General features: G+C 43.1%; 1 protein-coding gene across 3 annotated transcripts in view; it reads left to right on the forward strand.

The window, feature by feature from the left end:
* Positions 1-14,786, forward strand: part of PLCD3 (phospholipase C delta 3) — a 116,829-nt gene that overhangs the window by 86,702 nt on the left and 15,341 nt on the right. For all 3 annotated transcript variants that reach the window (XM_033917509.1, XM_033917508.1, XM_033917507.1), the window contains 8 exons: positions 148-349; positions 1,222-1,366; positions 3,238-3,390; positions 3,891-4,022; positions 4,911-4,940; positions 6,031-6,181; positions 10,526-10,642; positions 12,302-12,480. In XM_033917509.1, the coding sequence (XP_033773400.1) occupies positions 148-349; positions 1,222-1,366; positions 3,238-3,390; positions 3,891-4,022; positions 4,911-4,940; positions 6,031-6,181; positions 10,526-10,642; positions 12,302-12,480 (1,109 nt within the window). The remainder of the gene's footprint in view (positions 1-147; positions 350-1,221; positions 1,367-3,237; positions 3,391-3,890; positions 4,023-4,910; positions 4,941-6,030; positions 6,182-10,525; positions 10,643-12,301; positions 12,481-14,786) is intronic.

Below are 14,786 nucleotides of genomic sequence, written 5' to 3' on the forward strand. Positions count from 1 at the left end.
GTAAACCGCATAGAACTTCACGGTATTGCGGTATATAAGCTGTTATTATTATTATTATTATTCCTGATAATTCCTAACATTCTATTTGCTTTCTTAGCTGCCACTTAGCGTGACTCCACTGAAATTTCTGCCTCTTGCATCTTTCAGCCAGGTATCACAACCTGATGACGCTGGATGGATTCATTATGTATCTACTGTCTCCTGAGGGCAATATTTTTAACAGTGATCATGCTCGAGTCTATCAAGATATGCACCAGCCTCTAAGTCATTACTTCATCTCCACCTCTCACAACACTTACCTAACTGAGGACCAGCTGGGCGGTGCTAGCAGCACGGAAGCCTATATCAGGTACGAGGGTGGCTAGACAATCTACCTGCCTTTGAATAAGTAATCTTAAGACATCAGCATCAGAGACAATTTACACTGAATATATAGGAGTCGATATTCAGTGTAGCAATGTCAGGGGAGTCTTGTGGACCTTTGGGCCAGATATGTGGGCACTGGCAATATGCAGTGGCAGTGCCCACATAACTTATTTTTATTTATTTATTTACATGCTTATGAGCCACACAATCAGTGGCGTAGTAAGGTGGGGAGGTGTACTGCCCCGGGTGTCGTCTTGGTGAGGGCACCAGCACCTCTCCACCTCCCCACGGCATGCTCATGCCCTCCCTTCCACCCCGCCATACCTCTTGAAATCTTTGTCAGTGCGAGCAACTTCTCTGACTTGCTGCTCGTGCTGGCCTGGCTCTCCTCAGAAATCACTTCTGGGTCGCAGGGCCAGGAAGTGACATCAGAGGCAAAGCCAGCGCTGGCACGAGCAACAGGCTGAAGAAGCTACTCGTGCTGGTGAAGATTTAAAGTGGTACGGAGAAAGGGAGGGTACAAGTGTGACATGGGATCAGTGAAGGAGTGGGAAACGGTAGGAGTGTGGGGCATGGGGCATTGCCACCACACCAGGTGCCTCCTCTCACTGCATGCAATCCAAAAGTTCTAAGCAATTTACAAAAATAACATACACAATAAATTACAGGTCTCCCTCCATATTTGCAGTATAACCGATTTGCGAAGTCAGTTATTTGCAAGTCTCCAGATAAGCAGCCTCCCTCCCGCCCCCACAGCTTACCTTTAAAGTCCTGCTGGTGTAGCGGGGCAGGAGCGATCTTTCCACGCTGACCTCTCACACAGCTACTAGTTGACAGAGAGCCTTTTCTCCGCAGAGCATTTATGAGTGGCTGTCGCTGCGTGGAGCTGGACTGCTGGGAGGGATCCAATGGAGAGCCCATTATTTATCACGGCCACACCCTGACCTCCAAGATCCTATTCAAAGATGTCATTCACACGATCCGAGAATATGCATTCAAGGTGAGGGACAGCTCCGTCTCTGGGAAACCTAAGGTTTGGGGTTGGTGTGGGAAGCGTTGCTTGTCTTGCCACATTCAGGGTACACGGTGTCCTAATCTCTACTTGCCTTTGTATCACCTGAGACAGTCAAGTACAGTCCCTTTTAAATTTTGTAAACCATGTCACGCTCTGTATTTATTGAGAATATGTGGTATATAAGCTTAAGGTTTAGTTTAGACAGTCCCACCTGCAAAGATCTATTTTTCCTTCTAAGGATGAAACTGGGGTTGTGGACAGTAGATTCATATAGTTTATGCTGTTTCTAATCTTTAGGGTGTTGATTTGTCCTAGTATACCCCCCCTCCCCACAATGTTCTCTCATCTTTCACTGTTTAGTGTTTATGAGCATAAAGTTTGGAAGCGGTGACAGACAAATCTCAACATACAGTGAGACAGTGAGATTAAAAGGGCAGGGTTTCTGCATCCATTCTAGTAAAACCTATTGAAGCACTTTGTGTTTTTAATGTACAGAAATGTCTCTACTGGAGACTCAAAGTATTGCATAAAATAGAAAAAAAAAGGACCCATTTTTTTGATCCTACCTATACCCATAGATAGTTGTTTTAGAAGTTCTTCGTGGTTTGGATGTCTGAAAACTGGCATTTAGACAACCATATTGTATGGATGTCCAAATCCTGATTTTATAAAGCTGGGATACAGATGTGTAAAACTGCTGTATGTCCATATGGCAAGGGGATATGGTCTGGGCATGTTTTGGGTGAGATTGGGGAGGGGCCAAAAGATGGACATCCAACTCCGGTTGCAGAAGAGGAAAGTGGGAATTCATATTTAGATCTTGGACTTGACTTGTCCAGGCTACATATTGAGCAGCTGTCCACCGGATGGAGTAAGGGAAATCACAGTAATAATAATAATAATAATTTTATTTTTATATATCGCCAAAGCCATAGTAGTTTGAGGCGGTTTACAACAAGAAGAGCTGGACAGTCAGTGAAGGAAAATAACAATGGAGATTTTGGATACAGCGAAGAAGAAAAAAATAACTGAGGATTTTGGTTACATAAAGTCACAATGTGGGGAAGCAAGAAGATGTGGAAAGGAGTGCAGTAGAGGGTTTAAGGGTTCTTGGTTACAAATCGGTTGAACAGGTTTGTTTTAATTAGTTTTCTGAAGTTAAGGTAGGATGAGGAGAGTTTGATGAAGTTGCCTAGCCAATTGTTTTGTTGACTTGCTTGGAAGGCTATTGTTCTGTTTAGGAATTTTTTGTTTTGGCAGGTTTTTATTGAAGGGTGGCTAAACAAACGGTATCTTTATATCCTTTGGGGGTGGGAGAGTGTCACAATTAAAAAAAAAAAGAAGGAAATTACAAACAGCTACAGTAGGATTTGAATGGGCATCTTTTCTCAGCTGGATGCTCTAATAAGTATGCTGTTTCTCTATACAGATGTTTATGTGATCATTTTACTGTATAATATTGATGTTCCTCGACTACTGCAAGGACATCCACATCCCTTGTTTTACCCCATTCATAGTTTGGATATTTCAGTTTGTGAAATGGATGTCCATTTTCTTGTATTTTAGAATATATATCGGCAGATCCTGTTCTAAAATATATGAGAAATGGATGTCCATGTGTGATGTGGAGACTTGGACATTCATATTTTGAGTTGGACACCCTGTCTAAAATGCCCTTCTAATGGAATGATCCTGCCTGCTTCATTCATTCACTGTAGTGGTTGTGTTTATGGTAAAACTGACTGATCAGAGTTCACTTGTACTGGTTTTGGATACGATCACTGTCACAGGTTCCTGTCCAGACTTCCTTTCTTAATTTCTCCTGACCACTTTCTCTCACTCTCTCCCTCCTCTAGCATTCCCCTTATCCAGTTATCCTATCGATAGAAAATCACTGTGGACTGGAACAGCAAACCATTATGGCCCGGCATCTGAAGAGCATCCTGGGAAACATGCTGATTACCAAACCTCTAGATGACAAAGTGTCAACTGAGTTGCCATCACCAGAGGTGGGTCATCTGGCCATTTGATTTCTTTCTTTATCAACAGCATATTTAACCAGTTTTGAGTTTCCAGTCAGCTAGGCTAGTTTGGGAGCATGTAAAATCTGATTTTATGGGTGCTAGGGATTGTGGATCAGTAGCGTAGCCAAATGGCCATTTTGGGGGTTCCCAAAACAAAAACAGGCAGAGGGGGCTCAATATTCTCTCCCCTTTCCCCCTCACTTGTAATGGAGTGGGGATGGGTGGAACTGAGAGGGCCTGGGAGTGGGTCTAGTGGTCCAAAGCAAAATCTGGTAATCCTAGGCTTGGCATCCCAACCAACCTTGAAAGCAGAGGGAGCCAGAGCTGAAGGTGAGAGGGCCTAGGTCCCTGGGGCCATCTGTAGCAACACCACTGTTGTGGATATGATCTGGTTTTGAAATATTTTTCTGGTTTTGGTTGGAATTTGTTAAAGCCATAGGAAAAGTTCTGGCTGCCCAAGACACAGATCTTTTGTTCTCCTGCAGCAGCTGAAAGGAAAAATTCTGGTGAAAGGTAAGAAACTTCAGTTCCTGAAAAATGAAGGAAGTGTCTGGAACCCCAACGAGGAAGAGTTGGAGGAAGAGGAAGAAGAGCAGATGCAAATGCAGACAAGAAGGGTAAATAAGAATTTAGCTAGCCCTTGTACAATTCTCTTTATCAGATCTTTTCAAAATACCAGTGAAATATGTTTGCACTCTGATAGTATGGCTGAGACAACTGAGATAATCTGCAGGGGATTGATGCAAAAGATGCTTAATGCAAGTGCAGACTTTGTACATACTTTTCACAGGACAACTACCTGGTTAGTTTCTATTTGAAAATTAGCTCCAAGCTTTGTGTAAACAAAAGTGCCCCAGGCACTTGCTAGGGTTACTATATGGCTCCTTAAAAAAAGATGATAGATTGAAACATCTGGATTTTACTTCCATTGCTTTTAATGAAAGTAAAACCGGAATGTCTAAAGCTGTCCTCCTTACTTCCATTGCTTTCAAAGGAAGTAAAACTCGGATGTCTCAATCCGTCCTCCTTTTTCTGGAGCCATGTGGTAACCCTACAATAGGCAACATACCAGGCAATTGCCCCTAGACTGCGGTGCTTTATAGGTTTGTACTTGCTCTAAAACAAGGCGGAGTGAGCAACTTTTCCCTTACTTCTTTCCTCCCCCACTGGAGCCATCTCTGAGGTTTCTGAGACTCATTTTTTCAACCTCAGAAAAGATTAATGAAAAGCTCAAAGCCTGTAAAACTTGCTGAGGAGGTAGATTGCAGAGCACAAAAGATATTCCTTAGTGACTGGCAAACTTCTGGATTTTCTTAAATATGGGCCTGTCAAAGCAAAAACCTCTGACCCCCCTACATGAATCTTTTCCTGTTCTGTTTCCTGATCAGGATATGGAATACAATCACCTTGGCAAGCACTCTTGTCTACGGCCATTTCCTTGCACTGCCTAGTCCTGAAAAGCGGAGAACCACAAGTCCCTAAAGTTTGTCTTTTCTCCTTTTCAGGTGTCCTATTATGAGATGGATCGGTTGCAGGTGAGTAGACAGGGTGGAAGTCTGAACTCCCCCTACCACCCACAGCACAGAATCAGAAAGGGCAGGGACTATCCTGCAGGAGTGTAGACTCTTCCTCTCCTTCAGCTGCTAAGGTCACAGGTTGATGCAGTGGCATAGTAAGAGGGGGGGGGCGGGGTCGCGGCGTGCCCTGGGTGCCAGAACCTCTCCGCCCCACCACACCATGCCACATTCATGCTATCCCTCCCCCCACCACCCCTTACCTCTATAGATCTTCACTAGTGCAAGCAACTTCTCCTGCCTGTTGCTTGTGCCAGCCTGGTTCCCCTCTGAATCACTTCCAGGTCAAGGGGCCAAGAAGTGATGTCAGAGGGAAATCCAAAGCTGGTGCGAGAGGCATGCTGGAGAAAAGCTACTCGCACTGGTGAAGATTTAGAGGTATGGGGGGGGGAGGGAGAGTGTGAGTGTTGAGTGTGGGTTGGGGAGGAGCAGGAGCGTGAAGAGGAAGGCGTGGGGGGCATGGGGGGATGTGGGGGGCTCACCACCCCAGGTGCCTCCTACCCTTACTATGTCAGAGCAAACAGTGCTGGGCAGGATCTATGGTTGAGGAGGTAACAGGGTGGCTTCTGTGACTTCCTGTGTGGCCAGTGTATGGGGCCCATTTGTTGTCACTTCTGTGCTTGCTGAAATGGAGCTGAGTGGCTTGATTGGGCAGTGCAGCCTACTAATATTACTACTTTAGTGCAGCCAGACCTACGCAGTGCTGTACATTAAACATGTAAGAGATGATCCCTGCCTCTTCAACTGCCTCCATCCTGTCACAGAACAATATGAATTCACAGAGGGAGATGCAGGTCATTGACAGTTTTCCTCAATTGGATACAAATTCAATAAACATTCTCTACTACACCTGCCCAGGCTGGAACAGAACTGTCACTGAAGAACCTCTTCCCTCATAGATATAGATGTATGGCTTCTCTCCATCTTCATGATATAGCAGTTAGGAGATGTGCTAGGCCCAGAGCCCTGGCTAGGCCTTTCAGGTTGGCAGTGGTGGCCCCTTCATCCCTCCATTGTGAATGAAGCTGCCATTGTGGTTCCCTCCATGCAGCCTAAGGACTCTGCAGAGATCTCCGTGGAGCTGTCAGACGTGGTGGTGTACTGCCGGACCATCCCGTTTCATGGTTTTGGGAAGATGCAGGCAGCAAACGAGATGTCATCTTTCAGTGAGAGGAAAGTGCGGAAACTCATGAAGGATTGTGGTAATTGTCATCTCACTATGGGGAAGGGAGATAGTGATAGGGTGAGTCACTGGCATATCACCATCCCTCAATCATATACAGCTCCGAGCCTGATAAAAAGAAGGATAGATTTCAAAACAGACAGGACAGAAACCTGGCCCAAGATAAGCCAAACATAAAACCAGAGACCTGGAAAATAAACATCCCTTTCAGTCCCTATATTTTGCAAGCTATATTAACTTTCCTGATGCCATTAAGTTTTAAAGGGGCAAACGAGTGAGGATACAATGAATGTGCTGTCAAGGGCAACTGAGGTGTGTGAGTATGAAGAGAAAGGAGAGGGGAAGGGAAGGCTGGTGACAGTCTGAGAGCAAGAGAAGGATGGGCAAGACAAAGGGAAGGGTAACCCAGGCAGGCATATGGTCCTTCCTCTCCCCCATCTGATCACCCAGACTAAGCACACTCAGACCATTTGCCACACAAGGTCACAGCTATATTGCATACATCTATCCCGGGCCGGTTCAATCACAGCATGTTCAGTTCTTTGCCCTTGGTCTGCCATCAAAAGTCTGCTCATACCCCAATCCTTCCACTTCCACCTGACCCTTTTGGGAGGTGATAACCTTCAGTCCTGGGTGATCTGTACCCTCTCGCTGTAAACCCCCCTCCCCCAAGATGGATGTACTGGCTTAGACACCTTTGAAACTTGACCTTCTAAGGACACATTAAAACAATATTAGTGCTGGCCCTCAGGCCGATCCTTTTTGTATTTTTCCCATAATTGTTCTTTACTTTCATTTATTGTAGTTCTTCCCCTTTCTCCTCTTGTTCCAATGTGTCTCGCATTTATGGTCATAAGAACATAAGCAGTGCATCTGCTGTGTCAGACCAGAGGTCCATCATGCCCAGCAGTCCGCTCATGCGATGGCCCATCAGGTCCAGGACCGGTATAGTAATCCTCTATCTATACCCTTCTATCCCCTTTTCCTTCAGGAAATCATCCAATCCCTTCTTGAGCCCCAAAACCGTATATCACGCCCTCTGGAAGTGCATTCCATGTGTCCACCACCCTTTGGGTGAAGAACTTCCTAGCATTGGTTCTGAATCTATCCCCTCTTAACTTTTCCAAATGCCCTCTCGTTCTTGTAGTTTTCGAACGTTTGAAGAATCTGTCCCTCTCCACTTTCTCTATGCCCTTCATGATCTTGTAAGTCTCTATCATGTCCCCTCTAAGTCTTCGCTTCTCTAGGAAAAAAAGAGCCCCAGTTTCTCTATCTTTCAGCATATGAAAGGTTTTCCATACCTTTTATCAATCGCATCGCTCTTTTCTGAACCCTCTCGAGTATCGCCATATCCTTCTGGTCTGTCTATGTCTTATGTTTTTATGTTGTTGAGTCATGTCATTCCCCTTTTTAAATTTTTAGATTTTGCTGTAAACATGCTATTTTACTTTTTGTAAAACCGCTTTGAATTTGGAGAAGGCGGGATATCAAATTTTAATAAACCTTGAAGACAACAAGCAGATCGCATGAAGAAAAAACTTGTATTTAATCAAAACGCTCCCAGGAATAGTGCCCGATGTGGCCGCAGTTCGCTTACAAGGCTGCATCAGGGGCATACAACCAGCTGGTGTCAGAAACAGCTTCCCCCAATGCTGAAAAAATAGTCCTGGGTCTATAACAATTGGCTTAGGCATCCACTACTTCTGAACTACAACTGCCCAGTCCCTCCACACTTGTTCCCTGAGGTCTTCCCCAGGGGGTAGGTGAGCAGGAGTAGGAACAGAAAAGAAGCTATTTGGCTTGGCCCCTTTTATCCTGTACCTGAAACCCTCTCTGAGCCAGACTGGTCCCTCCCACGGCCTTTCTCAGTCACCCAGTAGCCAAGGGCCATCACCCCATCGGGGAGAGGGCAAAGGGAAAAGCTCACATCCTTTCCACAGGAAAAGGGCAATGTTACCTGGTTACTGTCACCTCCATAAGAGCATAAGAGTTGCCATATTTGGACAGACCTTCATCAAGTAAAGTATCCTGTTTCCAACAGTGGTCAATCCAGGTCACAAGTACCTAGCAAGAACCCAAATGAATAAAATAGATTTTGTGCTGCTTATCCTAGAGATAAGCAGCGGATTTTCCCGTCCATCTTCATAATGGCTTACAAACTTTTATTTTAAGAAATTATCTATCTTTTTTTAAACCATGCTAAACTAACTGCTTTCACCACATTCTATGACAATGAATTCCAGAGTTTAATTACATATTGAGTGAAAAAATATTTTCTTCCTTAGCATTGTAGCCCAAGGTGGCCCCTCAGATCAGAGGCTGGTTCACTAAGGCAGGGATGGGCAACCACAGTTTTTGAGGGCCACAACCCAGTCAAGTTTTCAAGATTTTCACAATGAATATGCATGGGATTGATTTGCATATATTGCTTCCATTGTATGCAAATATATCTCATGCATACTCATTGCAGAAATCTTAAAAACCCAATTGGGTTGTTGCCCTTGAGAATCATGATTGCCCACCCCTACACTAAAGCTTTTCCCCTGTTCTGTATCATTGGGAGAAAAATTTGGTGACTCAGACCCTGAGAGAGAGAGACGGACCGAAAAGAAAGAACAACTTAAGATGTCAAAGAGAATCCACCTCAAAATTGTATGAATTTCGCAGAAGGCATGTGAAGGGAGAGGCCTATAGATGAACCTATGACTTACACAAACACACCATCTCCTGGTGTCACCATATTCAGAAAATAAAACAACAGTGTATCCTGATTTAAAGATTTTCTGGGGAACAAAAATATAAGAATAGCCTTACTGGGTCAGACCAATGGTACTGGGCTTGATGGACTCAGTAAGTCTATTCTTATATTTTTGTTCCCCAGAAAATCTTTAAATCAGGATACACTGTTGTTGATTTATTTTCTGAATATGGTGACACCAGGAAATGGCGTGTTTGTGTAAGTCATAGGTTCACCTATAGGCCTCTCAAGTTTCAAGTTTATTTAAAATTTCTTATACCGCCTAATCAGACTTGTAGGCGGTGTACAATTAAAACCAAACAAACCCCACAATAGAAATACTGTAAAACAAGGTTAAAAATTGTGGGAAATTCGTACAAATGTGGCAGATCAAACTTTCCATAACATCCTCAGAACAGTGATGAGGTCGGGTCTTTGATCTATGTGAGGCTGTTTAAGCAGAGCTGACTGGAGGCTCTTCTCAAATGCTTCTCAGAGGTCTTTTACTGTGCTACAAACCCTCCAGTTAAAAGTACTAAGAACATTTGAGATTGAGATTGGACCCAGCATACCATGGATTATAATGGCAATGCCACCTGGCTACTGTCACCTTCATAAGGTGGCCAGGGCATTATTGGGAAGATGGGCTGAAAAATTGAACAAATAAATTCATAGTGGTCTTTGGTAAGTGCAAAACAAATTCATATGGAGACAGAGGCCTGAGTAAATGCGTTCTAGGACCTCAGGCCTGTTCTGGGTTCTGTGACCCTACATGTAATAGGTATCTGTCCACATATATAAGGCCAAGAGGGCAAAGATGGAATTGAAGGTTAGACTGTCACCTGGGGGAATAATAATAATAGCTTTATTTATATCCCGTCATACCTTTCAGTTCAAGACGGTTTACAACAAGAGAGGCTGCAAGAATGCAGCAAAGTTACATCATGAACATGAAGTAAGAGTAAACAAACGGGCGTGTAGCGTACTTATATATAACATGAGGTAGGAGCATGCAAGTAGAACAGCGAGTCCACATACATAAGACCCAGTGCAGCAAAGATGGAATTGAAGGTTAGACTGTCACCTGGGGGAATAGCGAGTCCTAGTGTGTGCTATTCCTAAATGACAGAAAAAATAATATTGGGGTACATTTTCAAAGTACTAGTGGTGCCTGCACAATATATGCAAACCTGGAAATACATTTTCAAAGGGAAAATCCACACAAAATTTCCCTTTGAAAATCCAAGGCTGGCAGCGGGAGTATAAACACATGATCACCCATGAAGATTTGAAAATGCAGTCTCCGCTTGTACATTCCCTCCCCAACGTAACCCCCCTCCCACCATTTGGCAGGTAATTGTGGCCCACTGTGAGTAGCACAAGAACTTTTGCTCACACCACAGGGACAATTTTATGTGTGAATAAACAGGTGTTTATCTGAGGTAAAAAGTTTGAAAATTGACCTGCCTGGTTTTAAAGCATGCTTTTCCTAACATAAAACTGGACGTAGGTTTTGAGTCAGCCATATTTATGAAGAACTGTTTTGAACTGTTTTTTTCTTACCTTAAAAATGAATTTCAATAAAGGTAAAACTCTGATTTATTCCTTTGGCTACTCTTGCTGCAGGAAATGATTTAGTGTGTCATAGCATCCATTATCTCAGTCGCATCTATCCCTCTGGCCTCAGGACAGATTCTTCCAACTACAACCCTCAGGAAATGTGGAACACTGGCTCTCAGCTAGGTAAGAGAAGCAGCATCTTCCCCACCTCATGCCAGTAGCTTAGGGCCCACCTAGAAGCGGCATAACTCTGGTGTAACTGACAGGGCTCCCCAGGCCCTGCCAGCTAAAATCTTGCTTAAAGTTGAGATCTTTGCTGGTGGTGCCAGGTCCGCAGCCTTCCTTTTGACGTATCCCACCTATGTGGACATAGGAATTTGCATCAGAAGGAAGGCTGTGAGGCCAGTGCAAGCAGCCTATTAAGTCATGCAGTTTGCTGCCATCAAAGATCTTGAACTTTAGAAGGTACCCAGTGGTGGGTAGCTTGCAACAGTGGGAGTGGGTGACAGGAGGCGGATTGAGAGACCAGATTGGCAGTGAGGCAGGATTATTCTGCCTACTCAACTTGGGCCCAGGTAGGGTTAACATATGGCTCCAGAAAAAAGAGGATGGATTGAGACATCCGGATTTTACTTCTATTGTGGAAGTAAAACCCGGATATCTCAATCTATTCTTCTTTTTCTGGAGCCATATGGTAACCCTAGGCCCAGGCCTACCCAAAATTGGATGTCTGGCTACACCCCTGCCTTATGTGTGCTGGAAGTAGGGATGGAGGGAAAGAGCCTTCCCGCTTTTGCCAACCCAGATGTGTATTATTCACTCCTAGCACTCTGCAGCTGTTGTTTTCTTTTTTTAAAATTCTTTATTTATAATTTATATATATATATATATATATATATATATACATAAACCTTTATATATACAAAAAACAAGAGACTTTGCCACATTTTACAAGTAAGAAACAATAAAACTTGGATCATCTGGTCCAAAAAAGAATTACTCAGACTCTATCATAGTCCACATTTTGGGGAGAGACAATTCACAATATCAGAGAGAATGATTACTAAAGGAAAAAATGAAAAATAATAGTTAATTGGTACTGTTACATCTTCAAACTACTTAGAAGGACCATTACTTCACTAGAGGCCTAGACAGTATTACTCCTTTGCTTCAAGAAAAAATTGTAACTGAGAGGGCTCAAAGAAAATATTGGAATTTTTTTTTTTTAGTTCAATAAATTTTTTAATTATACAATCGTCCTATATAATAACAGTTATATAATACATCAGAAAAAAAAATTAACACAATTAAAACACAGCACAGATAAAGGTAGCTCACTAGCAACTACCAATGGATAATAGCAATAATCAACATATAACTAACAGCATGGATGTACATTAATAAATTTCAACAAAATTAATCTGCTACGTCACTATATTTTAGGAGAGGTTTCCATATCTTACGATATGTGTGCAAACTACCTCTTTTTTCAGCAAAAGCCCTTTCAAATTTAGCAATGAGACATACAGAATTCCACCAGGTAATATAAAGTAATATATATCTGGATAGTGAAAGTAGATAGTTTGTCTTTAGATACTGCAAAATTCATATTTGATCAGCAGTTTTTAGCAATCTTTATCATTTTTGGATTAGTAGAATCAAAATATTTTGATCATCCTATTACCCTCTGTTTTCCTAGCAAACAAAAGATAAGTAACCGGCATGCTTAATGTCTCAAGCTAATGGTCAGTGAGCATTTTTACAGCCCAAAGCCTGGTCAGTGGCTGCTTTTGTCCTCCCTCAATGTCATCTCTCTCTGAAGTCTCCCTGTTTTTCCTTTAGTGGCTCTGAATTTCCAGACACCTGGCTACGAGATGGATCTGAACCAGGGCCGGTTCCTGGAAAATGGTCAGTGCGGTTATATCCTAAAACCTAAGTTCATGAGGGAGACAGGCACTGTGTTTGACCCAGACTACCCAAGCCGGGGGTCCAGCCACGACATGAAGATACTGACGGTCAGGGTAAGAGTTGGATTAAGTCTGATTATACTTACGTTAGCATGTGTGTGCATTCATTGCTTTCAAGTGTACATACATGTACATAAGTGGTCTCAAACTCAAACCCTTTGAAGGGCCACATTTTGGATTTGTAGGTACTTGGAGGGCCTCAGAAAAAAAATACTTAATGTCTTATTAAAGAAATGACAATTTTGCATGAGGTGAAACTCTTTATTTTATTTAATTCAATTTCTATCCCATCCTCCCAGTAGCTCAGAATGGGTTACAAGGTTTATAGTTTATAAATCTTTCCTTTTGGCTAAGTCCTAATAATAATATTGCAATTTATAGCTAGAGACATAGGATCAAGAAACTTTTATTTTGCTTTTGTGATTATGATAAACATACTGAGGGCCTCAAAATAGTAACTGGCGGGCCGCATGTGGCCCCAGGGCCGCAAGTTTGAGACCACTGATGTACATGCAAGTGTCTGTGAGAAGAAAGTTGTCTGCTACTTGGTGATCTTTATTTATTTATTATTTTATTAAGATATTTATTCAAACTTATATCCCACATTATCTGAAGAAATCTAAGCAGGTTACAACATAACATTCACAACTGAAATAATAATAATAATTTATTTATAACCCGCTATACCTTAACAGTTCAGAGCAGTTTACAACAAAGAGAATCTGCCAGGTGCATAGTTGGGTTTCTTTAGCCAAAATTGTCATATGAAAGAGATTTCACAGGTTTCCTTAAACATTTGGTAAGGGGAAGAATTCACAAAAAAGATTTCTCAAACAAATTTGTCATACAAATAAGATTTCACAATAAAGATAAGCGCAATAAAACAGAATAATCACCCAATACAAAGCATCAAAGAACCCCTTCAAATAAAAATACCTAGTGGCCAGTGGATCTATGAATTTGGGGTTCTGGAGAGAGCCACCGGCTGTAGGATTCTCATGAGAATGACTACCCTATGTACATGGAGGGAGGTAGGGAGTGGCTGTTAAAACATAGGGGTGAAATCCCCAGGTAGTTGGAAAAAAACAACAACCCTTACTGAGTGTTTTTGCTCAGGAAATTCAGGAAAGTTCATTACTTTGCATGCTTTAGGAAATTGTTTTTCCTTTGGATCAGCTGCATGATTTCAGTGAGGGACCCCTGATGAAGGCATTTCTACATGCCGAAACACAGACCGTGTAGGGTCCTAGTCATCTATTTGGTTTCCTATTTGCTACATCATTTGCCAGATGATTTGCCATTCAGGTCTGTGGAATCCTTGCCTATTACAATTGTATTTGACAAGGTGGAACTTTTTGTACACAAATGGCTTTTTCTCCTTACAGAGATTGCCAGCTGTTATTGTTTTTATTGATTTATGTATTTTATTCTGTGTTATTAATAAATCTGAGAATTTCAAGTTCATCAACCCCAGTTTTGGTTTGTGGTTTCTACACACTGTGGGCCAGATTCTATAATGTGGTGCCAGAAGAATCAGTGCTATTCTATACACCAGTGTGCCTCCTGAGATTTCGGTTCATAGACAACGGTGCGAAATACAAAGGCGCGCCCAGACAATTGAGCGCAGCGCGGAGGTGCGCGCCGCTCAAAATTACTGTTTTTAGGGGCTCCAATGGGGGTTTTTGTTGGGGAACCCCCCCACTTTACTTAATAGACATCGCACCGGCGTTAGGGGGGGTTTGGGGGGTTGTAACCCTCCACATTTTACTGTAAACTTAACTTTTTCCCTAAAAACAGGGAAAAAGTGAAGTTTTCAGTAAAATGTGGGGGGTTACAACCCTCCAAACCCCCCACAACACGGCGCGATGTCTATTAAGTAAAGTGGGCGGGGTTCCCCCCCACGCCCACCGTCAGAGCCCTAAAAACAGTAATTTTGAGCGGCGCGCACCTCCGCGCTGCGCTCAATTGTCTGGGCGCGCCTTTGTCCCGGCGCGCTTTTGACCTGACACCGAGATTTCTGGTGTGCCGCAACACACCGGCGAGGAGGAGAGTCGTCCATGCCAGCTGACTACGAGAGGCACGTCCTGTAGGAAGTCAGCCGGTGCAGATGACTCTCCTCCTGGCCGGCGTCTCTCACTTCTGGGTGCCTTCCAGCCAGGGCACTGGGTTTAGTGTGCCGCCGGCCGGAAAGTTTGCAAGACACTGCTATAAACCGTGGCTAAAGTTTAGTTGTAGTGTTGCAGCTGCCCCATGACTAAAATTTAGGCGCAACCATTTATGCCAGCTAACACCTGGTGTGAATGCCTGTTGCTCTTACAATAACTCCTTTCAGTTTTGCCTACTGAATTTCTACTTCCAGA

This window comes from Geotrypetes seraphini, chromosome 13 (genome assembly GCF_902459505.1).
Source record: "Geotrypetes seraphini chromosome 13, aGeoSer1.1, whole genome shotgun sequence".
Lineage (NCBI taxonomy): Eukaryota > Metazoa > Chordata > Amphibia > Gymnophiona > Dermophiidae > Geotrypetes > Geotrypetes seraphini.